The sequence below is a fragment of the Pithys albifrons genome, chromosome 11 (genome assembly GCF_047495875.1).
Source record: "Pithys albifrons albifrons isolate INPA30051 chromosome 11, PitAlb_v1, whole genome shotgun sequence".
In the NCBI taxonomy this organism is placed as follows: Eukaryota; Metazoa; Chordata; class Aves; order Passeriformes; family Thamnophilidae; genus Pithys; species Pithys albifrons.
In genome coordinates, this window is record NC_092468.1 from 25,950,261 (window position 1) to 25,976,188 (window position 25,928).

The 25,928-nt window shown below is 49.1% G+C and overlaps 1 protein-coding gene across 2 annotated transcripts in view; it reads left to right on the plus strand.

Annotated features, from left to right (window-relative positions):
- The first annotated feature begins 6,468 nt into the window (after positions 1–6,468).
- The window catches only part of PLCH1 (phospholipase C eta 1), a 44,970-nt gene continuing 25,510 nt past the window's right edge, over positions 6,469–25,928 (plus strand). For both annotated transcript variants that reach the window (XM_071566161.1, XM_071566162.1), the window contains exons 1-5: positions 6,469–6,514; positions 18,265–18,411; positions 19,342–19,585; positions 20,983–21,112; positions 23,080–23,250. In XM_071566161.1, the coding sequence (XP_071422262.1) occupies positions 18,276–18,411; positions 19,342–19,585; positions 20,983–21,112; positions 23,080–23,250 (681 nt within the window). In that variant the 5' untranslated portion in view covers positions 6,469–6,514; positions 18,265–18,275. The remainder of the gene's footprint in view (positions 6,515–18,264; positions 18,412–19,341; positions 19,586–20,982; positions 21,113–23,079; positions 23,251–25,928) is intronic.

Genomic DNA, 25,928 nt, shown 5'->3' on the forward strand with positions numbered 1-25,928 from the left:
TCACTGGGAGCACTGGGATGGTTCAGTGACACTGGGGCTATCAGGAAGGTCACACACAGTTGTTGTCTGTGGCTGAACCTGTGAGCTGGAGGAACTGCTGTGTCTGAACCTGTGAGCTGGAGGAACTGCTGTGTCTGTGGCTGAACCTGTGAGCTGGAGGAACTGCTGTGTCTGTAACTGCCCCTGTGAGCTGGAGCAACTGCTGTGTCTGTAACTGCCCCTGTGAGCTGGAGGAACTGCTGTGCCTGTAACTGCCCCTGTGAGCTGGAGCAACTGCTGTGTCTGTAACTGCCCCTGTGAGCTGGAGCAACTGCTGTGTCTGTAACTGCCCCTGTGAGCTGGAGGAACTGCTGTGTCTGTAACTGCCCCTGTGAGCTGGAGGAACTGCTGTGCCTGTAACTGCCCCTGTGAGCTGGAGGAACTGCTGTGCCTGTGACTGCCCCTGTGAGCTGGAGGAACTGCTGTGCCTGTAACTGCCCCTGTGAGCTGGAGGAACTGCTGTGCCTGTGACTGCCCCTGTGAGCTGGAGGAACTGCTGTGCCTGTGACTGCCCCTGTGAGCTGGAGGAACTGCTGTGCCTGTGACTGCCCCTGTGAGCTGGAGGAACTGCTGTGCCTGTAACTGCCCCTGTGAGCTGGAGGAACTGCTGTGTCTGTAACTGCCCCTGTGAGCTGGAGGAACTGCTGTGCCTGTGACTGCCCCTGTGAGCTGGAGGAACTGCTGTGCCTGTAACTGCCCCTGTGAGCTGGAGCAACTGCTGTGTCTGTGACTGCCCCTGTGAGCTGGAGGAACTGCTGTGCCTGTAACTGCCCCTGTGAGCTGGAGGAACTGCTGTGCCTGTGACTGCCCCTGTGAGCTGGAGGAACTGCTGTGCCTGTGACTGCCCCTGTGAGCTGGAGGAACTGCTGTGCCTCAGGGGCAGGGCAGGCAGGTAAAATTACCCCATGTGGTCAGTGGGCGTTCTGATAAAGCACAGGGAGAGACCTCAGGACTGGAAGCATCCACAGAGGTGCACAAGAGGAAATTTGCTGCTTGACTCTGCTGCTCTCTGGTGTTTCCCCCATCCCCTTGTGGCTCCTGCATTGCTTTAAGCACCTGAGCAGATGCTGTTCCTTTTGCTCACCTCCAGCTGAGGGGTTCAAATGCAAGAACTTGTGGGCTGCATAAATGAGAATGCTGAAGCTCTGTGTTTCTTGGGAGTAGTTTAAATGACCTGTTTTGTGTAAAGGAAAAAAACCTCAAACCCAACCATAAAAGCTCCAACAAACCCGAAACAAAACCAAGGTCCCCAGAGAACCAAAACAAACAAAAGATGAGGTTGGAGCAGGAACACCCATGTGAGGCTGCAGCCCCCTGGAGGGCACACTGTCCCTGCAGGAGTGGGCACCTGGCTGTGGGATGCCTTGGGGCAGGATGTCCCATCCCTGGCAGTGCCTGGCCTTGGAGCAGTCTGGGCCAGTGGAAGGAGTCCCTGCCTGTGGCAGGGGTGGAATGAAATGAGCTTCAAGGTGCTTCAAACCCAAAGCAGTCTGGGATTCTGTGATTAGTCAAAGGAAGATGCAGTTTTGAGTGTTCAGGACTGCAGTGAAGGTGTTGGTGCCACGAGGCCCAGCCTAATGCAGTTCTAGTCAGTAGTATTTGAGCAAGGGAGCTCAGAACAGTCAGAAAAGGGCTCCAGAAGTGGAGAGGAGTCAGGTTTGTTTAGCTTGGAAAATCAAAGAGTGAGAGGGGATGTGACTGCTGGCCCTGAGTGCTTTGCAAAGGGAAAGCTCAGGGAGGAAAAGGCTTATTCGAACTGATGGGGAAAGTTGGCACAAAAACAAATTGAAAATTGTCCACAAATATATAAAATACACAGGGAAAACTAGGGTGCCTTGAGCTGAGGATTGCCAGTTTTGGAAGAACTGTTAAAGCATCCTCTTTGTGCTCTTGCTCTGGAGTTGTAAGTGCAATTAGCAAGCAATGTATTGACTAATGGGATTATAAGACTGGGAAAATATTTATGTGGCCCCAGTTCAGTTCCTGTGTACAGTGAACAGCAAATGCAAACAGCAGTGCTCCCATTCCATTGAGGAAAACGCTGCTGTAGGTGGGTCGTGCTGCTCTGCCACACTAGAATGGTTCTTGGGGACATCTGCATGTTGTTGGGCAGGAGAAAGTGTTGATACACAACTGCGGGCCTTTGCATGGGGCTCTAACGGGTTGTCTTTGAGCAATGGCTGACACTGGTGCATGTAATGAAGTACTGAGTGCATCAGCATTGCCCGAGGGTTTCTCCTGATTTGTAATTTTATTAGGAAAAGCTGCTAATGGCTGCATTTGCAGGACATTGGAATTCTCACCTGTTTATGTCTGAATTTTTGGTTACAGAAGTGGAGGTTGCTGCTGTGCCTTGTACTCTGGGAAGCCTTCTCTGCCCAGAAGCAGAAGTGTCAGTTTTCTTCAGCAGCAGCAGCAGCAGATGCAGCAGGGTGTGTGTGTGTGCACAGAGAGGAGCAGGCTGGGGGCAGAGCTGGGGCTCAGCTATTCCAGCAGCTCCTGGAGAACAGAGCAGACAGGCAATTACAATGTTTGGAATAGCCTGGAGGATTTGATGAACCCACTTTCTTTGCCTCCCTGTTGCAAGCAGTGCCAAGATAAAAGCACAGCATCCCTCTGGGCTCAGAGAAAGAGGGCTTTTTTATTTTCACAGGGTTTTAAAGCTGTGAATGTGGATCATGTTTTGTTTATTTGCTGGCAATAATAACAGTGTGGGAATGGCTGTGTTGTCAAAGCAAACATCCATCTCCTTCACTAGTGCATGGTTGGGGCTAAAAGTATAAAAAAGAAAAGAATTCCCAGTGTGTGTGGAATAGCCCTTCCTGTGGCTCCCAGTGCCTCCCATCAGCAATGCAAGTCCTTCCCCAGCCAGAGGCTGCATCTTGGTAATGGCATTTATTATCTTCACATCTGATCATTTTATTTTTTCTTTAAGTTTTTTGAATTCACTTATGCTTGTGACCAATTCAGTAACTCCAAAACTTATGGTGATTGGTGTAAACCCCCTGCTTGAAGGGAAGCAGGGACTCCATGCCACGTCCAGGCTGTGCTGGGACAAGCAGGGGCTCTGTGCCATGTCCAGGCCGTGCTGGGACAAGCAGGGACTCCATGCCATGTCCAGGCTGTACAAGCAGGGGCTCCATGCCATGTCCAGGCTGTACAAGCAGGGATTCCATGCCATGTCCAGGCTGTGCTGGGACAAGCAGGGGCTCCGTGCCATGTCCAGGCTGTGCTGGGACAAGCAGGGGCTCCGTGCCATGTCCAGGCTGTCCTGGGACAAGCAGGGACTCCATGCCACGTCCAGGCTGTGCTGGGACAAGCAGGGGCTCCGTGCCATGTCCAGGCTGTCCTGGGACAAGCAGGGGCTCCGTGCCATGTCCAGGCTGTCCTGGGACAAGCAGGGACTCCATGCCACGTCCAGGCTGTGCTGGGACAAGCAGGGGCTCCATGCCATGTCCAGGCTGTACAAGCAGGGGCTCCATGCCATGTCCAGGCTGTGCTGGGACAAGCAGGGGCTCCGTGCCACGTCCAGGCTGTAGTGGCCTTAGCAAGTTTGGTGGCTCAATTGCCTCACCTATGAAAAACCATTGCCTGGACGTTCTGAACTGAGGCTGAGCCTGAAAAGTGACACAGGTCCTTATCAGCATTTTTGGGGCTTTATCTGCCTCCCAACTTGTGCTGAAGGAAATGGATGAGGGAATGTTTCTTTGCTTCAGGCATCTTGAACTTTCATGCCCAGTGAATAAGAACATAAAATTCGTTATGTTTTACTTTCCATGGAGCAAAATGGTGTATTTTGGTTATTGGAGCACAAGAGTTTGGGGGGAGCAGTGCTCGGTCTTTGCCAAATGGCACAAACACGTTAGGGCTGCTGTTTGCTGCAGGGCAGGGCTGTGCAGTTGGCTCTGCTGCCCCTCGTGTGAGCCAGGGCTGGAGGCACAGAGCTGCAGAGGTCAGATGTACAGTGCAGGACTCGGCCTCAGAGCTTCATCATCGGCTTCAGCTGGAGTTCTGTATTGATGTTGGGCAAAGCAGGACAAGACAGTAGTGCAGGAATTGGTATATTGGTTCATATTCTGATTTATGTACTGAAATATCCACAATTCCTTCCTCGAGGCAAGCAGATGTAAATGAAAATGTATGTGCAAGAAGGGCACCAAAGAATTTATGTACTGAAGTTCACTTAGATTACAAAAGGGCCTAAAATGCCTGCAGAAACTGTCTTGGTGCTTTGTTGGAGAACTCTGTGTCTGTCTCTCCATCCATCCTTTGCTGGAAGGAGGAATCTCGTGTGAGGTCTGTCTCCAGATGGTGTTTTAGGTGGTTGAGTTCCAAAGCCAAGTGTTTTCCCCCTTCCATCCCAGCGTGTTTCTCAGCTTTCCACAGAACAGTGTCTTCATTAATGACAAATGAGTTGATAAAAGCTTTAATCTGATAAAAAAGACAAGTTTTCCACGCAGCTAATACAGGGTTTTATTCATTGCTAGCTAACTTTCCATGAGGAGTTTGTATTGCAGTTTAGGTCTAAGATTAAATTTGGATGATGAATATGAAGATGTTGGTATCTCCTTATTTCATTATCTATTCACTGTGAGAGGTGTTAGTTCTCTAAGCATCTTTTCTTGCTCTTTAACAGAATTAGGCTTTTTACTGGTTTCCAGCTATTTTGACAGTGGAAAAGGAAAAACCAATGAGCTAGAAAATGAATCTTCTGATGCTGTAATTTCAAAACTGTTAGTTAAATGATATTCTCATTTATTGGAAAATGAATATTTTGCAGTGCTGTGTCTCTGTTCAGTAATCTGAACCCTGTTAGGTATGGACAGAAAATCTAAGTAGCAAAGCAGGCAGAGAGGTGAGGCTGTTCCCCTTCCTACCAAGGGAAATTAAATTATTGGGGTTGTGTGGTGTCTGTTCTGGCACAGTGGTGGTGATGGTTGAAAATACTTCCTGTTGTCTTCTGGCCATTGATGTCAATCAGCTGCAGGTAATGGCAAGGCAAGTTTGTGTTTAGAAATATTGTTTGTCACCCTCAGCTCTGAGACTCTGTTGGAACTTTGCTGTGGCACCACAGAGTGTTCCCAGGAGGGGCCGGTGACTGCCCTGAGAGCAGGGAGGGGATGGAATCACTGGAACCATGTGGAGGTGATGCTGCTTAAATCACATGTAGGTGCAGTGTCAGGTGTGGTATGAAATGAACTTTTTGCCCTTTGCAGACAGACAAACTGTCCCATGGTGTGTCTTCAGGGCCACATCAGTTGCAGATTTGACTCCGACTGATAGGCCTTGGATTAGGTGCAGAACCTGGTTTGGCTCTGAGGAGTGGTCATGGGGATTGATTTGTTTTATTTTTTTTGAAAGTTGAATAAACCTACAGCTATTCTCACACCGCTTGGAATGTCTCCTGAGTTACATACAGTGTTCATTTGTTTGCTGTAACATTGTACCCCTTATTACTTGCTTGAATTTCCAAAGCCACAAACCATTTGAGCACTTCTGGTTTTAAAATGAAGCTTCCCTTGCAGACAAAATAATGAAGAATGTACTAATGAGTGTGCAAGGTTTCTGACAGAGCAGCTGTGGTGTTAGGGATGGTGTGTCCAGCTCCTCACACGATTGATGCAGTGGTAGGAGTGTGTGAGAATTCGTACTTAGCACGTTATCAAGTGCAGTCTGATGTTAAACTGTGCAGTGGTGACAGTTTTTGTCGTTGAATTGCAGCTATAGCACATCAGTTCACTTGAATGCAAATGTGTTGATAACTGTCAGAGGCTTCAGAGTGAAGTTCTGATTCATTAATGTGGTGAGGAGAGAACCAGAGGTGGGGTAAGGACGTGGCTGCGCCATGTCCCTTGTTCCTGCTGGGAACGGGTGACACTCCCCTCTCAGTGGGACTGCTGCCGTGTCCTGCCCTCCACACCTGAAATGCCCCTGGAACTACAACCCGAGGGCAGCCAACAACCCTCCTGCAGTGGGTCTGGGCTCTTGTTTCATTTTGCAGGTTGCTGGCCATAGTGCACCCCCCCTGCAGTGTCTCATGGCCTGGGGGCTGTGGGAAGCCTGGCTGTGTGTGTGTGTTAGCAACAGCTAAGAAATAATGACTTCTCAGTAAGAAAAACATGTCAGCTCCTCTTGCATCTTGTCTCCCATCTCACTGAAGTTCTGCAGGCAGGTAGAACTATGGGGGTTGAGGGTTTGGGTTGCTTTTCTTTGTTTCCTTCTCTCAATCACACTGTTCATCCAGTAACTTTTTCCTGGCATGCACTAGGCAGATTCTGTCCTCTTACTGCTGTCACAATGTTAGAGAATACAGCTGGAAATTCCTTTGGGGTGCTGATGTGTCACTGTGGAAGAGCCAGCTGAAGAGTAAAACAGTTAGAAAAGGGATAAATGAAAGATGTGAAGTGCTGTATTTGGAGCTGACTTTATTCTTGCTGTGCTTTCCAGCCCTGTGTCCCCTCGGGCTCCATTGTAGGTAAGTGCAGTTTATGTGAGTCTGAATGTTTGTGCCCATTGCTCCCCAGGGACTGTCACCCCCTGATTTCAGGAGCAGCCCAGGATTTCTGCAGGAGCCCAGTGGGGTTTTGCAGCTCCTGGGAGAGTCAGTGCTCAGCATCTCGCAGGGGACTTTGGTTCTTATGAAATGCACAGCTCAGTGATGCACAGCCTGAACAAACCATTTGCATCTGTGCCCTCCCTGCCCTCCTCCTGCAGAATGGCTGATCCCCCTGGAGTCAGGGGCAGAGGCAGGGGAGGGGGCACAGGGGCCGGGCAGAGGCGTGTGGTCCATGGGGATTCTCCGCTCCCTCCTCGCAGCATCCCAGCGGCAGATGCTGCTGGAGTTCCTCGGAGCGAGGGTGGGTGTTCCCCCTGCATCCAGCCTGCGTCACGCTCCCGTGCTGTGGCTGAAGGGTGGTAATCCCTGCCCGAGCAGCCCCCCTGGCTGCCTGCAGAGTTCCTGCTGCTTCCCCGAGTGCAGCTGCTCTCCCCGGGCTCCAGCAGCGCTGCCGGAGCTCTCCGTGCGCTGCGTGTGCCGGACCCGGAGCAGCCGCCGCTCAGCATCCCCCCGGCAGCAGCACGAGAGATGCTCCCGGCTCCGCTCCACGCTCTGCTTCCCTCCTGTCAGCAAAGTTGGCTGCGGCTGCCCCTGGGTTTGTGCTGCGGATCACGAAGGGTTCGCCGTTCGTCCTGAGGAGCAGAGCTGGCAGCGCTCGCTGCACTTCCAGGGATTGCTTTCCACATGTGGCAGCTCCGAAGGCATGAGCATTGAACCGAGGCTTTCCTGCCAGGGAGATTTCCATTCGACTTGCCAGTAATGCATGAGTTCAAAAATTAATGGCAGACCTTGAAGTATATAAGAATTTGAGTCCAGAAAAAGGTAAGGATGTTTGAGGATGTTTGAGTTTGGAATTGCTGTAGGACGAGCTCATAACATTTCTGGAAATGCTTGTAGAAAACTCAGGTAACTTAATCCTTCTGTGTGGTAACTCACACTGTATTTCTGTGGACATTGCTCATATGAAAAATGTGTGACGTTCTTGACTGTTTGACAAGAAAACTTGGAATTTTTGTATTGACCTGAAAAAACATTTCTCTGAAAATGTGTAGTTTGCATGTGAGGTACTGCTCCTTTGGTCAGGACAGACTGCACTTGTGTGTTGGCTTAAATCATGGCAAATGCATTTGCCTTGAACCAAAACATTCTTGACCTTTTCATCTGTTGGGCATTTTGCTGTGGCTTTCTGTGGAGAAGAGTTTCTGTTGCTTTTTCTAGTGGCACTTACAAACAGCATAACACACATGTAAATGATGTGTGAGAGTTGGACGAAACAGCATTGGATGAAAGATGCTTCTTTTCAAGAATTGTGGGAGATGGTTCAGAAAAGGAGGACATCTTGAGTAACTTTCTTCAGTAACTTGTGATTTTAGTGTCTGATTTTGTTCCGTTGAAGTCAGTGCTGGGTGGAAAGTGGCAATTAGCTTAAGGCTCTAAGTGGATAGAGGGTAAATGCTGTAGAGAGGGGAATCATGGGACATAAAGTACATTTCGTGTTTTGCTCATCCTTAAAGATTATGTGCTTTTAAAGAAAAAACTTGCCAATACATTTAGCAAAGAGCTGGGCTGCTGAAATTGGGTAGGTCAGAAGGCATTTGCATGACAAGACTGTCTGTAGTTTAAAATCAAACAAACTAGTCTAAAATTAAGCCACCAAAAGTCATGGGTCGCACTCAGAAATATCATTTTGCCCAGGGTAAATCAGGGCAGTGTTGAGGGATGACAAATACTGTTGTGTTTCTTTGTATCTGGAATTGTAGATTTCACTATTTCTTGTTGAGGGAAAGTTACTGGGAATAGACACAGCTATTGTATAAGAAATTCAGGCTATTTCAGGAGGAAGTGAGCTGTAGATGCTCTGAGGGCAGAGCCTGCTGTGCTGGAGTTGTGGTGCAGTGCCAAGTCTGTAGGTCTGTGTAGGAGGCTTTGGGTGCCTCTGCATTAAGGTTTGATGCTCAGGTGAAGGAGCCCAGGTGTTACTCCATCTGCTTCCCGAGGCTCAGGAGGTAATGGATATGGCCCCAGTGAATAATTCACAACAGCCAGCTCACCTGGAGGGGGTTGGAACAGGCTGCCAGGAGAGCATCGGGTTTAGCCTTTGCCTCTGGTGTCAGTGTGTGTGCAGATCCCAACACTCCACACCGGAGCACTCGGTGGTGGTGGAACTGTGCCTGAGGTCACTGCAGTCCCTTCTCTTCCCCAGATCCAGCAGCAATAGTGCCCAGTCCTGTTGGTTTCCTCGGTTAGTGGCGCTGCCATCCCTGCCTGGGGGACAGTGAGGGTGTCCCTGGTGCCTGGTGTGGTGGCACCACCGCGGTGTCGGGGTCACAGCCGGGCTCTGAGGGTGACAGAGCACAGCGTGGGCAGAGCCCTGGCATTGTGTGCTGTGGGCACAGTGCCTGGTCCCCGTTAGGCAGGGTGGGCTTTGGCACCTCTGGCACTGACAGTGATCCCGGCAGGTGCACCCCCTGGGCACAGCTAATGCACCTGAAGGTGCTGCAGGATAACACCTGGATCAATGCACACCTGAACAGGTGGGCACTGCCCCAGGTCCACAGTGAGCTCTCCTGGGAAGCAGCAGCTGTAGCAGCTTGGCTGTGAGTTCCTGGGTGGCTGCTGGCACTGGGAGTAGGAGATGCTGGAGCTTGGAGAAGGATTAGTACTAGGACACAGTGGGCACTGCACAGACCTGCCTTGGTTGTGGGGCTGGTCTTTGACTGGTGCTTTGTAGTTCTCGAGTGTTTTATCAGACACCAGGGATGCAGCTGGCACAGCTGAGCTGAGAAACAGCCCCAAATGCAGCAGGTCTCATCCCAGGGCCCATGGCAGCAGCCTGTCCGATATCATTGTTAGTGCTGCTTCAGGACTGTATCTGCAGCTGTCCAAGAACCTGTAAAACAAGAATTAAGTGTAGACTCTGGAATAGTGGTCCAGAAAGGAATTATGGTCTGAGTGGATATCATCAATCTCCTCCTGGTCTTCCACAGGTTTAATTCCAGTAGTAGTTTGAATCTGTCACAGCACTTGCACGTGGCAGCTGTGCCAGGTGTGAGGCCTGGGGAGGTTTGGTGTGTTCTGGAGGTGTTCCCTGTGTGAAGTGAACTGACTCACCTGCCAGCCTGACCAGAGTGACCTTCCATGGCCCTGGGGAGGGTTCAAAGGATGCTGGAGCTGGATGCTGAGGGCTCCATGAGAGGCACCTAATCTGTTCTGCAAAGCCAAGGGCACAGTAGACCAGTTAGTGACTGGGTTAGGTGCTTGTTAACTACTTCTAGTCTCCTTTGTTTGGTGTGTGTTTACTCCTGTTTCATTAAGTGCACAGAGTGCTGTGGTGTGAAGGTGGAAGGGTAGTTGCAGTTTGCTGAAGAGCTGTTGCCTTCCCAAAACTATGTGGCACAGATGGAAAACTTCAGTTCAGTACCCCCTTCAGTGCTGAGCTGGGATGGGGCAATGGGTGGCAAAGCAGGGGCCAGGGAGCAGAACTGGCTGAAGGAAACGTTCCCAGCTTTCCCCAGCACTGGGTTGGCTGCAAGAGGAGATGTGTGTGCTTGTTTTCCCTTTTCTCCATCAGAAGCTCATGCCTTGGAGGGCAGCCTGGCAGCAGGGGCTACTCCCTGTGCTTTTGGGATGGCTGGAATGAGAGCCTGAGAAGCCACCAGAGGCTGTTCTGTGTGAGGGACAGGAAATCAGGCTGTAGGGCAGGGCTGGTGCCTGGGCTGTGGCACGTCATCAATATCCTCAGCACCACCACAGGCAGAGGGTTTGGAGGTGTTTGCACGTTACCAATAGAAACATTGATCAGCATGAAACTCAACGGCACAAAACATCATCCTTTCAGTCATAAAATTACTTTGCTGTTTGAGACTGTCAGTTCATTGTTTGCCCACAGATGACTCACTGTCAGTGACTTGCTCTGGGGTAATTTAGAATAGAATAGATAAACATGTTTCTTTAGCAGAATGACTGTTTCTGAGGAGTGTGAATAAATTAGTTCATATCATCTGTTGCAATGTAGTCTCCATTCATTACTGTTAAAGGTTAATTAACTCCACCTTCAGTTCTGATCTGCAGTTTTCCCCTCCTGCTGCTGTCCAGTGGAGCCCCAGAGGTGGGTTGGTTTGGCAGCCCAAGGGGGCGGCAGAGCTCCCTCCAGCCAGCTCCGGGTCTGGAGGGTTCCTCTTCCCCCTGCCTCATCCTGCAGCTCCAGCTGCTCTTGCCCTGCTGCTCATTCCCCTCCCAGGCTGTGGTGCTGTTCAGGTGCTGAGATTGCTGTCACATGGTGCTGTTTGCTGATACATTTGCAGACATCAGGACTGGCTGCTCTGAAGCTGGGACAGTTTATCCTCTGCATGGCTCCTGTGTGGGGACAGGAACAAGCTGCAGGAAGGGCCTGGATGTGGTTCTTTTTCTATTTCTGTTAAATTGGAGAAGTTACGCAGGGGGTGTGAGATATAAAGGAATGGTGTATTTGGAGAGGGTGTGGTGGATGAGAGGATCTGACCCAGCTCTATGTTGTGGTGGGAATTGTATTTCCCTGGATAGTAACACAACACAGGCAGGCTGAGAACAAGACAGGCTTGGTTCACAGGTGTATGATCCTTATTTATGTACTTATTGATTTGTTTAGAGGGCAGATCTGGGATTCTGAAAGACGAAAAGCTCGTGGCTTACTGTTTTCCACCTGTGCTTCCAGAGGCTCCTGGGCTGCTTTTCAGAGTGGTCTGTGGCAGTTCTGTGAGGCACCGAAGGCTGAGCTCCTGTCTCGGCGCTGCAGGGGTGACTCAGCGGGGCTCCTGGAGGGAGGTGTTGCTCCTGGCTGGTGCCTGGGCACTGCCAGGCTGAGTGCTTTCCTTGGGAGACATGGCCAAGACCCACAGAAGGATTGCCTCCTTCTCCCTGTGCTCTGCCACGGCAGTGAGGAGGATGCTTGTCCTGAGTGCCACTCCTGAGCCTGGCACGGCAGCACCTGCTGCTCCTCCTCCTCATCCAGGGGCAGTGGGAATTCTCCTCCATTTCTCCAGTCTCCTGCTTTTCCCACATGTTCTGTAGTATCATAATCAATTGCTGTGCCCTCCCTGCTGAGGGATTCTCCCTAAATAAAGAGGATTAGGATGTGCAAACTTAACTGTGTTTGCTTAATAAATCTGCATTCCTTGTTGGCCCCATTGATATGACAATGTGCTTTGGCAGCTGCCATGTCTGTGCTTAAATGATTGAGCTTTTCAGCGTGGATAAAGCATTAATTCCATAGTCTTAGTGGAAAACTGACAGCCCTCAGTCCTGCTGTGATGCAGTGGCACCCACAGCGAGCAGCTCTGATGGGGGCTGTTTCTGGAGAAGGGATGGAACCTGGGTTGATTGCGTGAAGATAATGACTGGAAGCTTGCTGAGCTAGCAGAAGGAAGGTATCCTTGGGCAGAGGTGGCAAATATGCATTATTCCTGGTCTCTCAGGGCTGCTCTCCCAGGCTTCAGTTGCTACACTGAGGAGTTGCTCCCAAAAAGGGGGTCACAGCCCCTGTAAATGGGGCACTGTCCTGTCCTGGCAAGACAGTCTCTGCATTGCACAGTACTCTTGAAGTCTCACTGAGGGAACAAAAGTTGTGGTTAAGCATCATTAAAACCCTTCTGGGATGATACCATAGTGCCAGGCTCTTGTTTGAGTGCTTCTGGTTCCTCTCTGATCTCTTGAGTGTGAAACCAGGAGGGGGCCTCAGTCTGGGAAAGGGTTCTGGGTGCTCTCATGTCAAGGATCAGCAGTGGAGGAGGCAAAGGGCAAAACCCACTCTCTTGGAATGTGGAAATAAGATGAGTTATTGATCATAGCAGGGCATTGAGCCAGCAGTGTTAATAGGGGAGGCTGAAAGAGCAGTTTCTATGAAATATGTGTTACTCAAAGGTGACTTCTGAGAGCAGCTGCTACCAAGTTCTTGGTTTTGTTTTGTTTTTTGAAAAGAAAAAAGACAACACCAGGCAGACAGATCTAAGAAGAGTTGAAACTATGCTGATAGATTGTGGTTGTGTTTGGAGTTGTTTCCCCTTTCTGGGCATTATTTGTTGTTGTCAAGCTTCACCCCGTCTTGTTTTCGTATTATTTGGTGACTTTACAAGCATGAGTTGTTTTCCAGAGTGATTTCCGTTGCTAGTACAACATTCACAGTTGTTTTGATTATTCCCAGTTTGTGTTTGGTTCCTCATTTGGATTCTCTGCATCTCCAGGGCTGAGATGGGTTGCCTGTGCCCTTTTCAGCTGGGCCTGGCAAGGACCAGCCCCACCATTGGGTGTCTTTGCTGGTGCTCTGTGACTTCCTCGAGGGTTTCCTGAGATTTGCAGAAGTGTGAGAGATTGTCCATCTCATGTCTGTGGACTTCCCAGAGATTAGGATTAAAGCCACTGTAAGAAGCTTAATGTAGAATTCCATAGGGCTGGAAGAGTGGCTGCAAAGCAAATTAAAATCTGGCATAAAGTATGAGCTGTGGCTATTAAAGCCAGTCCTGCCTGGGGCTGTGGTTCCCCCGGCCCTGGGTCTGCCCTCCTGGCCCTGTGGCTGTTACACAACACAGCAATCAGCACTGTGCTGATATTAGTGCTGGATATTTGTGCTTTTCTGGGGGATTTGGATGGAATGTGCTCTCTGGGGACTGCAGGTGGGGGCTAAATGGCTTTTAATGGCATTAGTGTGAGGGCAAACTTAGTGTGCTCAGGATGAGTAAATGATGCCAAACAGGGTGTTGAGGAGATGCAGAGAACTGAGAATGTTGGGGGCTTTGTTGTAGGGTGTGACTGGATCCAGAGTATCCCCACTACTTGGATTGTGATAGTTTAATTGTGTACTGGTCTCCAGTTTAGGGGGTGGTGGCTGGTTTGGAAGGACCTTGATGATCATCAGCTCAGAACCACCACCGTGTTCCCCACTCAGCCGTGTCCTTACGTGCCACATCCACAGGTTTCTTGAACACTTCAAGGATATTGACTCCACCACTGCCTGGGCAGCTGTGCCAGTGCTTTACAACCTGTTGTGAAGTGCACAGTAAACCCTAAAATACTGAATGCAGGGGAGAGGAGCTGATGTTGCAGTTGAAAAAATAAGTCCTGTGTTTTATGGGTTCCTTTTATCTCCTCAAGCTTAATGTCAGCTTAATGCAGTGGGTGCATCTCATTTAGAAACCCAGTTTATATCCTCTTTCATAATTACACTTCTCAGTGTTTGGTAATGCTCTTTATACCTTATTTAATCTTTTTGTTTTGTCAGATGGCTGTAACATTAAGTCCATAAGAGCAAGACGTGAGACCAAACCTTTTGTCATTTTGGTTGCACTTTGAAATATTAATTTCATAACATGCAGTAATACAATAGGGGGAAAAAAAGAACTGTATTTGCAGACAGCAGTAAGAAATTTGTATTCTATCCAGATTTTGCTGTAGGCTCTTGGCATTGCAGTTTGGCTACCAAGGCTTAGCTAATGGTATTTTCTTGAATGGCTGAAACTCAAAATATGGAAGCAGAAACTGCCCAGCATATCTGTTTAAACTTGGTGAGCTCTTGTGGGAGTGACTGTTGGTTTCCCTGCTGGGATGTGCCTGTGGAGCAAAGTGCGTTTCCAGTTTGCTGGAATGCTGCTCAGGGTCATGTTGTAACTCGGAACATTTCCCTTCTGGTATTGACTAAAGGGTCCTGCACACCTTAAAAGCTTTGTGGTGGGGCACGGCTGCAGGAGGGCTGTGGCTGTGGAATGGAATGCCATGGATGGCCAACCCTTGGATCCAGGGAGAGGCCGTCAAACCGAGTGCAGTGTCAGGTTTTGGGGAGCTTCCCGTGGGCAGGGTGCTGGGCCCATGCCCCTGTGCGGGGTGCTGAGCCCATGCCGGTGGGCGGGGTGCTGGGCCCATGCCCCTGGGCGGGGTGCTGGGCCCATGCCCCTGGGCGGGGTGCTGGGCCCATGCCCCTGGGCGGGGTGCTGAGCCCATGCCGGTGGGCAGGGTGCTGAGCCCATGCCCCTGGGCGGGGTGCTGGGCCCATGCCCCTGTGCGGGGTGCTGAGCCCATGCCCCTGTGTGGGGTGCTGAGCCCATCCCTGGCCCTGACTGCCCGTGGGGATGGATTAGAGCCGAACGGGACGGTGGCGCTGCCCGCTCTGGGCAGGATTAGTGCCCTGGGATCAGCTGCAGCTCCAGCAGCAGAGGGGTCCCTGCTCAGGCAGGAGCAGCTCCGGGAGCACACACAGCTCCTGCCTGAGGGGCAGCGGTCCAGGCTCCGTTCCTGCTTCCTGGGGCTCCGTTCCTGCTTCCAGGGGCTCCATGGCTTTCCTCCTGGCCTCAGAGCTCTCCCACCTGCTGGCCAGCGTGGCTGCTCCAGAGAAGGTCGAGCTGGCACAGATGGGTTTGTATCTGGTTTGCACTTGGAGACAGAAGCAGCTCCTCCCCAAAGGAGGTTTGTGCTGCTGGGAATGATTGCTGTTGCTTGAGGAGAAATTAAAAAGTGATATTTGAATTCAGGTCTGGTTTGCTTTAGATGGTTATTTGGAGAGGGAAAAATAGACTGGTATTCCAATATTATTAAATCCCATTAAACTACAGAGTGTCTGTGGGGATGATTTTGGACTGTCAGGTTTGCATAACTCTGGAAACAGAAGTGATTGTAGTTTTCAGGTTTTTTTCCACTTAAAGCTTTAAACATCATAGAATGATGGAATGGGTTGGGTTGGAAGGGACCTTAAAGACCATCCAGTCCTGCCGTGGGCAGGGACACCTTCCATATGTAATGCATAAGCATATTTCTTTATTTAAACTTCCAGATTAATTTTCTTTGATCTTGTAACATAAACTGCGTTGTGTTCTAGTTTAACTTAATTCATTTTCAGGCTTTGGGCAGAAAATGCACAGCTAGTCCTTGTGTCAGGAAAATACTCTCTAATGGAAACCGTGTCTTGCTTCCTCAAATGTTGATATCCATCTGCATTGGGAGCTGCTTCATTTACTCTGTATTCCTGGTTTATCTGCAGAATTGGATGTTTTTCTGGAACCAGCTCCCCTATTTCTTAGTGAAAGCCTTCCTGAACTGCCCTTCTGGAGCTTTATTCTGCCTTGCCTCTGCTCAGTACCTTCCCCTGATTCAGATGCAAATGTGCAGTGTCTGGCGAGACTGGAATTAGCATTTGGAGAATAGATTCAAAAAAGACCTTTTTTATTTGCGTGCTTATATTTTATAAATAGCCTGGAGGGGAGGATGGGGTGTTTTGTAAATGGTTTGCAGAGCTGAAACCCGGTGGGCCTGTGATTGCTGTGGCATTTCCATTACCTTAGTCCGTCCTTTAACGTGGATTCTTTGTTATTAACACCTCCACAGCAGGGATGATGCAAAGAACTCTCTTACACATTTACTATTCTTTAAACGTTTGAGTTGTGATGGTATTTCTTGGAACTGGGAAAGCACAAGCAGAAAAGATGGTGCTTCCTTGGGCACCAGCCTGAATGCAGGTGGTGTTGGAGAAGTGGACACTGTTGAGGTCCTGGGCAGGTTCTTTCTGCTCTTCTCTGTCTGTGCAAAAAAGTCTTAAAATCTGTTCCATATAACTTTGATTCTGAAGTCTGAAAACATGAATGTGAAATGCACCTGTAACAATTACAAATGGGATGCAGAAACGTTTAGGCAATTGACACAATGAAGAACTGGATTGTCTTTTATGTTCTTTATTTCCCCCCATGGTTTTGTTGGCTGTAATTGTCTGAGCGTGGCCCATTTTCTTTTCCTGTTAAATAAATGTGAGTCTTTCCCCTCTGCCTTTTGCTGCCTGTCCCCAACATTGGTGAAAACAGGGTGGGCTTTTCCTCTGACAGCTGAGCTGATGCTCATAGAGACTTACTTGAGAATGAGTTGGTTTGTAAGATCTGACTAATGCCTGCCAGCCTTAGGTGAAAAGGAGCAGCTTTTCTGTGTTGAGCAGCTTGTTGCTAAACCTCTTACTGAGCTCAAGCCCTGCTGCAAGTGATCTCTGTTGGTGAAATCAAAAGGTGCTCGTGGTCTGTGCCAGGCTGATGGAGCAGGTCACACTTGTGTATGCACCCAGATGGGGGACCTTTCCTTCCAGGGCCTTCATTCTGTGCTGGGGGATGAGTCTTGTTTGCTTGGTGGGTGGGAATCCAAGGCAGACTTGGTCTAGACTCAGTTCCAAAGGAAAGGCAGGGTCTGCCAGGAAAAGCAGATGTAGGAAGTTTCAGAGACTGTTTGTGCTTCAGTTCTTTCTTCTCTGAAGGTCTGAGTTGTCCATCCGTGGTGGTGTAAAGGTTTGTCTGCCTGGTACTTGGTGCATCTTCAGATAGACACAAGTTAGGACTGCCCAGCCAACGTGTTTGACTCAAACTCCTGTTCAGATTTTGAAGGGCTTGGCTTGGTCTCACATGTAGTCTGGCATCTGTGTCTGGCTTGTGTCACTTTTCTGATGTATCTTAAAGCCCTTCCAAACTCACCTTTTGCACGTGTGGTGATTCAGGGAGTGCCATGTGTTTATGGACATCATACAGGACACGTTTGTTGCATTCATGTGATGCTTCCAGAGGATTTTGGTTCTGCTCAGCTCAACCTGAGTCCTCTCGTTGCTCCAAGAAAGACAACTCAGGGCAGATGCTGCTCCTGGTGGAGTTACTCAGTGTGAGCTTTGGCTTTGCAGCTCCCAGTGTGTGAGGGAGCCATGGGGCCATTCTGGTGACAACCTGCCTGACCAGTGTTCAGATGCTGCTCCAGCTGCCTGTGGTGTCTGTCAGAGGTGTTGGGAGCTGGGAAAATAAATCCCAGCTGTGGCAGAGAGGAGTGGGAGGGTGAGTTAGTCTGTGCTGTGATACTGAGGAGCACTGAAGAGGGAAGTGGTGGAGAGAGGAAGGGTGATAAGACATAAAGACAGAGCCAGGCTGTATATTTGGGAGTTAGCCAGAGTGTAAACAAATCACCCAGGAGGTGAATTTGGACTGATACCAAGTGAGGAGAGGCTGTGAAAGGATAAAACCAGGAGAGGGTAATTTAAGAGCGTGGATATATACTGAGATGGGAGGAAATGTTACCTTGATCCGAGTGTTTGGAGGGCTGTAGGAGGGAAGATGTGAGATGAAATGGAAGTGATGGGTTTATTTTAGTCAAAAGAGAGAAACAAAGCCTCGGATGGGATGGGTGGATAAAAGGGAGTCATCACAGCATGTGCTTGAAGTGTGGTGGCAGGATGGGAAGGTGTGAATGTTGTGTGTGCTGGGGAGGAGGGATTGTCTGGGCACAGTGCTGTGAGCAGCTCTGCCGGTGGCAAAAACGCAGGATACAGATTGTGGAGCCCAAAGGAGCAGGAAGTTTGAATGATGAGCTCACCAGTCCAAATTCATGGAGTGCTGGGGTTTAAAACTGCAGTACTGAGTACAGTAATATAGAAAGATTTAAGTGAGATAAGCATAGAACAACAATAAAATAATTTCCTTCAACACATGGTAAGGGTTTTTTTGCTTCCTTTGTTGGGAAGGTGATTTATTCCATTTTCCTGTGTGGAGAAGTTAGTAGTGAAGAAGGAACAGTATGTCTCACAGCAGGGATCAGTTTGTCACCAGAGGTGCAAGGGAAAAGTGTTTATGTGCTTGGCAGATGTTGGAAGTAAGTCATGTCATTAGCTGAATTTATTCTGCTCTGCTTCACAGTTGAAAGATGCATGAGTGTCATGCAGTCTGGGACTCAGATGGTTAAGCTGAAGAGTGGAACCAAAGGGCTGGTCAGGCTCTTCTACCTGGACGAGCACAGGACCTGCATCCGATGGAGACCCTCCCGGAAGAGCGAGAAGGCAAAAAGTAAACTCCTTGTTGCTGTTGGGGTTTGGGCAGCTCAGTATTAGAATGTGAATTACAGAGAGATCAATTAAAGAAATGCTGTTTGATGCTTCATTGAAATACGATGTGCTACTTACATGAAGGTCTTCAAGAGCATGGGTAGAGCTCAGCCACCTGAAAGCTGAGGATTGAGGAGGGGCAGTGTCGTTCAGTCAGATGGGGACATTTTCTGTAGGGTTATGTGAAATATAAGCAAACTGAACTGCTGAACTCTTTTCAATGTATACATCACAAATTTAAATACAGAACCTGGAAGAGTTTAGACTGAGGTTTCTTAATCTTGACTGTGATCCTTTTCTTCAGGCATTATTACATCCTGCAGTGACTGGGTAGCATTATTTCTCCTTGAAGCTGCTCCTGCTGCACTGTCTCAAATTGGAAATGCAAATAAGGAGTTTACTGAATAAAATAAAGGCTGGAAGTTCTCCAAACTGTCACGGAGCCTTGAGATTAAAAACAAGCAGTTGAGAAGGCTACAAATAGTGGCAATTGGTGTTTGTGGGGCAGTGTGTGCTGTGGAGGAGCCGTGGGTGCCGTGGCACCGGGATCAGCCCTGCCCCATCGTGGCTGTGCTGCCCTCCTGCCTGGGGACCAGCCCTCTGGAGCCCCCCAGGGCTGACTGGCCAGGGGGAGGCACTTGGAGCCTGTCTCCTCACACTCCCCTTTGTGTCCTCAGCACTGCCATGTCGCAGGGAGTGTGTGGAGCTGTGCTGGGACTCGGTGCAGCCAAAGCAAGCAAAACCTTCCAGTCAGAGAGGGCTTGTGGATGTGGAGATGTAATATTAATAAAGTTTAGTGACTCTTAGCCTGAATAATTCAGAGCTGTTCAAACCAGAAGGAGGCTGGCTGCTCTCTGAGCACGTCAGTTTGTGTTTCCCCCTCTGCCCACAGTTGTCATCGACTCCATCTACAAAGTCACCGAGGGGCAGCAGTCGGAAATCTTCCACCGCCACGCCGAGGGCAGCTTTGAGCCCAGCTGCTGCTTCACCATCTACCATGGCAGCCACCTGGAGTCCCTGGACCTGATCACCTCCAACCCGGAGGAGGCTCGCACCTGGATCACGGGGCTCAAGTACCTGATGGCCGGGATAAGCGACGAGGACTCGCTCGCCAAGCGCCAGAGGACGCACGACCAGTATCCTTTGCTGGGCTGGGCTCCAGCTCCTCATTCCCCATTCCTGGCTGGGCTCTTGGAACTCCAGCTTAGGGTGTCCTTTCACCTCCTATTAGGTGACCAAAACCCTCCCATTGACTGCAGAGGAAACTTGAGTAATGGGTTTGACATGGACACTTGTACATGAGATAAAGCATCAGCTGTGCCTTAGGGAGTGGATTAAACTGCATGAGGTCAGGGGATAGTCTTCCATTTTGTTAATGAAATTCTTTTTGAAGGGTCAAACCAGTTATTTCTACTTATCTCAGTAAATACTGACCCCAGGATGATTTCAGCATTTCTGTCAACTTCTATTTCCCCAACTGTGCATTTATTCTTCTGCTGCAACTTGCAAAGTCCCTTAGGAGACACTGGTTTGAGGGTGATACTAACTGAAAACTAGTGCAGGTGAAACCCCAACACTCTGGGATTCTTTCAGTAAACTGACCAGTAACTCTTGGCCATCTCTGTTTCTCTTGGTGTAAGTCAGATCTGTGTGTTCTCAGCCTCGTTGATTGTCAGGACCACAAATCTGTAAAGCTTCCCAAATGTTTGTTACAGCCCAGTAACCAAAGTGAACTTCGTGTCCACAGAATATTTTCCTGGTGTGTTGTTTTTCACTGCTGTTTACTCAAAGAACACTCTTCCCCCTAAACAAAAACAAACAAACAAAACCCCAACAAGCCAATCTTGTTTAAAATTGTAACCTGTCCTCTGCCTCCTGGAAATCTCCAGTGGTCACTTGTAAATCCTCCTGGGGAATATACACTTGGGTATTGTTGGGGTGTGTTTTCAGTGCTAACTCTGACCCACACAGGCACAGACCCACTGGGCTGCATTGCATGCTCTGCTGCACACACCCTCAGTTTGCTGGGTTTAACCACCCCTTTTCCAAGCTGCTCAGGCCTGCTGTGTCTCCTGTCCTGCTGAAACATCACTGTAAGTTTGTTTATCAGAGGTGGCAGCTGCCAGACTGCACACACAATGATCCTGTGCCAGTCCCAGCCAGTGTCAGAGCTCAGCCAGAGGGGTGCCGAGGGGTCTGTGTGCAAGGAGGGGCTGAAAGGTGCTGGTTTGAAGTGGAGAAGTTCAAGTAGAACGAAGGGAGAGGTGGAAGAAGATATCAGAGCAAGCCCAGCAATATTTGAATATTTAAGAGTATGTTGTAGAGGAGAAACCAGCAGCAGAAATGGGAGTGGGAAAAGGCTCAGTTGCAAACTGAGCTGCAAATAATTGCCATAAACCAGTTCTGGTTTAAAACATTTGAGTGAAACTGCAGCAAGGGCAGGGAAGGGGAAAAGGCTGGTTCCCCTGCCCAGGGGCTGTGCCCCCTCTGCTGGGAAAGGGCCCTGTGGTGGCTGTCCTTGACTCGTGTGCAGCTGGGTCAAGCAGACCTTCGAGGAGGCCGACAGGAACGGGGATGGGCTGCTGAACATCGAGGAGATCCACCAGCTGATGCACAAGCTGAACGTCAACCTGCCCCGCAGGAAGGTCCGCCAGATGTTCCAGGTGGGCTCCTGGGGGGGATTGAGCCACTTTGGGGCTATTGCTGGGCAGGTCCAGAGCAAGATCTGCAGGCTGGGACTTAAAACTCTGTCCTTTCAGCACCTCACAGGCTTTGTCCAGCTCTTACCTTGTGTAGGCAAAGGTGCATCAGAATGTTGTTTAAGTGGCATAAGCCACACAGAAGATAAATTATCAGTATTAGTCTTTCAGCTGCATTATTGTTTTCCTCTCTGTGGACTGAATTGTTCTATGGTGGCATTGATGGACGAGGAAGTTACTCTGTTACTATTGAAATCTTTTTTCATTTCCTCTATGGAAAATTATTTAATATAAACTGGCTTTCTGAAAGTAATTAGGGTTTTTTTTAACAACTTCCTCATACTTGACCAGAATCAATTTTTTACTTTTGTTGTCTCAAAACAGTTCCCATTTTTCACCAGCCCTCCTGCTTACTGTAGGAAAGGAAAGACAAGCCAAGCACATAAAGGAGTGAAAAGAGGTTTTGTCAAGTCTTCCAAACCAGTCCCAGCCAAAAGCTGGTTTGCTGTAAAACATGAAGAATTTTCTGTGGTCAAAAGTGTTCTGTTTGTCTGGCATAAAATCCACATTAGAGATACACCTCTGGAGCTCTGAGATACTCCCCAAGAGCTGAAGTGTGGAAGCTGTTGGGGTTGTGTTGTGGAGATGGATTCGGGTTGTACTTGTTTCCACAGATTATAAATGTCATTTAAGGTACATTGCAGATAAAAGTGATTAAACATCCCATTCAGCACCAGATAGCTGGGAATTATTTTCTTCTCAGAAGGAGATGGGAGTCTGTAGTTTGGATGACAGAGGCAGTGAAAGGCAGGAGAGGCTGAGCTGGTGTAGCCCAGTCCTGAGAGGGGGGGAAGAAAGGTAGCTCTGTCTTCAGTTCCAGACTGTGTAGGATGGAGTGGGGCACTGGTCCTGCAGTGGTGGCAGGATGAGGACACTCCAGCTGGAGGGCTTGCCTTTGGTGTGTCACTGCAGGGACAAGCCCAGAGGTTCAGAGCCAGGTCAGTGTGGGAAGGGCTCTGCACAGAAAGGGTTCTGACCTGAACAGGGACAAGAACTGTTTTTAACAGCACCTGACTTGGGAATGGCAAGAGGGGTTATAAATAGAGGGCAAACACTGGATATACAGCTCTGAACAGAGGACGTGATTCAGGGGAACAACAGCAAGATTTTGTTTCAGTTTGTCTCCATTATTTGCCACAGCCCAAAACTTACCAAGTTGGAACTTTCCTGAAGTTCTTTTTTCATAGAGACCTACATAGAGCTTGCCTAGAATATATTCTTTGTTTTGAAAATGCAGAGCAATCCTCTTAGGCAGATGTTCACAGGAAAAAGCTTGTATTAGCACGTGTTAAGTACTGCTTTCTTCCTACCTCTGAGGAGAAACAAAGAATCGAGACTGGGGATGTTTGGTGTATATTGTGGTGCAGAGTCTTGTTGCTGCTGCAGGCTTGTCCCCTCTGCAGAGTGCTGAGGGGCTGAGAGTGTTGCAGATTAAATTAAAGTATATTTCAGACTGTGATATTGTTCTGAATGTTTTAAAGTGTCAGACTGTTGTTGGGGAAGCCACAGGGTGACACTATTGTGCCCCTTGCTGTGTTTTAATCCAGGATAACTGCAGGGCACACAGGAGGGCAACAGCTCAGGGTAAAGCCCAGGGTAAGCCTCTTTCATGAGAAATGAATTCAAAACTGAAGAGGGAAATTAGAGTTTCGTAGGAAATCTGTGGCTTTAGTGTAGCAACTGTTTTCACAAAAAATCCAATAAATGGTGATTTAATTTTGCAGTTACTTTACCCTGCCAGGATTTGTGTCTGATCAGATCCTTGCAGACCAGAATTCATGACATTTCTGTTGGTGTACTCAGGTCCTGTTCTGTTTTATTGCCTGAATCCACCTGTGTGTGCCATGCTGAGCTGAGTGTCTGTCCCTTAGGAAGCAGACACAGATGAGAACCAAGGGACCCTGAACTTTGAGGAGTTCTCAGTGTTCTACAAGATGATGTCCTTACGTCGAGATCTCTACTTGCTGCTCCTCAGCTACAGTGACAAGAAGGATCATCTCACTGCTGAGGAACTGGCTCAGTTTCTAAAGGTGGAACAGAAGGTATGGGAGTGCTTGACATCCATTTATATGGACATGTAATGCATTCAGGTATAGGGAAAGAATATTACAGAAAAGTTTAGCTTGGGGAGAGGGTAAAGCACAGCTGTAACAGAAAAAAAAATCTGAAGGCTTTATTGTGTTTTAAAATACTTGTGTGAAGGGTTTGAAGTTCTTCAGACAATTTTTGAAGTACCCAGGACAGTGGTATGAGAGTGCACTCGGGGACCTGGAGCAGGAGGAACATGTGAAAGAGGAGAGGAGCTGACTTTGGGGGTACTCAAGGACATTTTGGAAGTGCTGCTGCAGCAGAAGAACCAAAGTGACTATCACGTTCTGCCTCCCCTTCTCCTCTGCCCCTCCTCAGAGCACGGAGTGTGGGCAGGGTTGTCTGCTGGCACTGCTTTGCTCAGCATTGCTTCAAACCCAAACTGAGCTCCTGTAGATGAGTTATTGGCTGTGCAGTTCAGAAGCACCTTGTGCTGCCTTTGCCTCTCCCACTGCCCATGAGGGGACCCACCCCAGGTGCTCCCAGGGCAGCTGTGCCAGCCACCTCCTGGGCTGGGGCAGCAGTGCCTCCCAAACAATGCTCCCAATCCTAAGGCAGCTCCCAAGAGCCTTTTGCTCCTGTCTGGCTGCTTGGAAAGCTGTGGACAGTCTGTCCCCCTCCATCTGCCACTCGTTTGGCAACACTTTTAAATATTCTGCAGCCTGAGGATAGAACAAAAGCAGGTTGGATTTTTTGTTAGCTTGCTAAACTGGCTTCTTTTTTTAGAAGAACTCCCTGTTGCCTTCACCCCAGGGCTTGTGAAACAGATTATTTCCACTTAGGTGCAGTTAAACTCAACTTCTTGCTGTGGAAATTGGAATTACATGGCTTCAAATGTCAGAGGAGCAGAGAGCAGGCTGGTTTCCTGAGGTGACTTCTGCTCCTGGAGTTCTTTTAGTGGCTGTGAGGGAGGAACATCCCTGGATGTCCAATCCTGTCTATGTGCCTGAGTGTTGTCCCTTTGAGAGTGTCCTTCATTAATAAACCACTATCCCTGTCAGAGCTGGTCCCCCCCAGAGCTGCTGTCCTGCCCCATGACATGTTACTTCTACAGCAGGATCTCCAGGCTCTTCTTGTGCCACAGCCTGTCTCATACTTGACTCTGAGCAGTGGGACTCAGGTGAAACAGGCTCTGCAAAGACCCTTTTTCCTGGGAAAGGGCAGCTTTGCTGTTTCTTGCCCCTCTGGACCTGCCCTGGGACCCTGAGCGGGGCTGCCCCGTGTCCAATGGCTGCCTGTCCTTCCCTGCTTTCTGCTGCAGCCACATCACAGGTGCTTTTGTTTCAGGCACAGCAGGGCCCCCTCTGACTCCTGTGCTGACAGGCTGATGCCAGGGAAAGGCTGTTGCAGCGTTCCAGCCCTGCAGTTTGGTTCTAGTTCTGTGAGCAGGAGGTTCCCCAGGGCTCACTGCCACTGCTGCCCTGCCATGGCTCAGCTGCTCTGCAGGGCAGTTTTCCCATGGCCTGAGACAAGGGCCAGCCCCCTGAGCTGTGGGCCAGCAGCCCTGGCTGGGCTCCAGGGCAGTGCTGTGGGGGGATGGCCCTGCTGTGCCCCGAGTGACAGGAACCACACGGAGATGTCAGTCCCACACCGTGGCTGTGGCACCAAAGCACTCTGTGCTTAAAGGGCTGCTGTTCATGCAGCTCAGAGCAAGCTGGTGGCAAAAACTGGAGGCCTGCTCGTTGTCATTAACTGCAGAGGAAATAACTGTGTAACCTCAGAACATGCACATGGAACTGGAAATCTGTTACTCAGTATGAATGAACCAGTGCCTTCTGTGTTGCTCTGAATTTACTCCTCTTGTCTGCACTAATTGTGCAGTGTCCCAGGAGCAACCAGGGCTGTGGGGAATGCTGAGAATGTGACACAAGTGGTGAGAAGTGGGGATTGAGAACAGCTCATGTTTTGCAACAACTCCACCTGCTCTCTTGGAAGAAGTTGTCAAGGGATATAATGAGACTCTGTGTGCCAGGGAATGTTTTCTGTGTTTGGGAGCTCAGACAGTGGGTGCTGAAGGATATCAGGACTGAGTACCCCAAAAGGCAAAGGGGGGTTATAATATTACCAGTGTTGGTACATGGGCTTTGGAAAGAGGAGAGACTGGAGCTTGCTGATTTCAGACAAGGAAGACAATACCAGTGATTTCTCTCCTCTTTCTCATACTTGCACACTGGAGATTAGGGATAATGTTGCTATTTTGTAGCTTCAAAGGATCTTATTTTAGGAAAATTGGTGGGTCATTTACTTAAAAAACAAGATCTTACTGGTTACTCAGGCTGATACTCCTTAAAAGAAAACAACTACATCAAAATTAAAGGCTTGAACCAGGAATATAAAAAGTAGCCACGTATCCAAGAGATTGTGGAAGCTCCATTGCTGAACTTCTACAACAATCCACATACCCAAATGCTCAGTCATCAATAATGATCATTACTGTTTGATATTATTTTTCGTGGAGCACTTTAAAATTCAGTGAAAACAAATTTAAATGAGTAGCCAAAGTCATCATCTCTTGGGTAGCTTAAGCAGCACAAGTGAGTGCACTTTCCCCAGCAGATGCAGCTTTGGACTGGCTGAGACATTCCCTGGTAATGGAGAATTCCCTGGAGGCAGCTGTGCCCCAGCAGGGTCT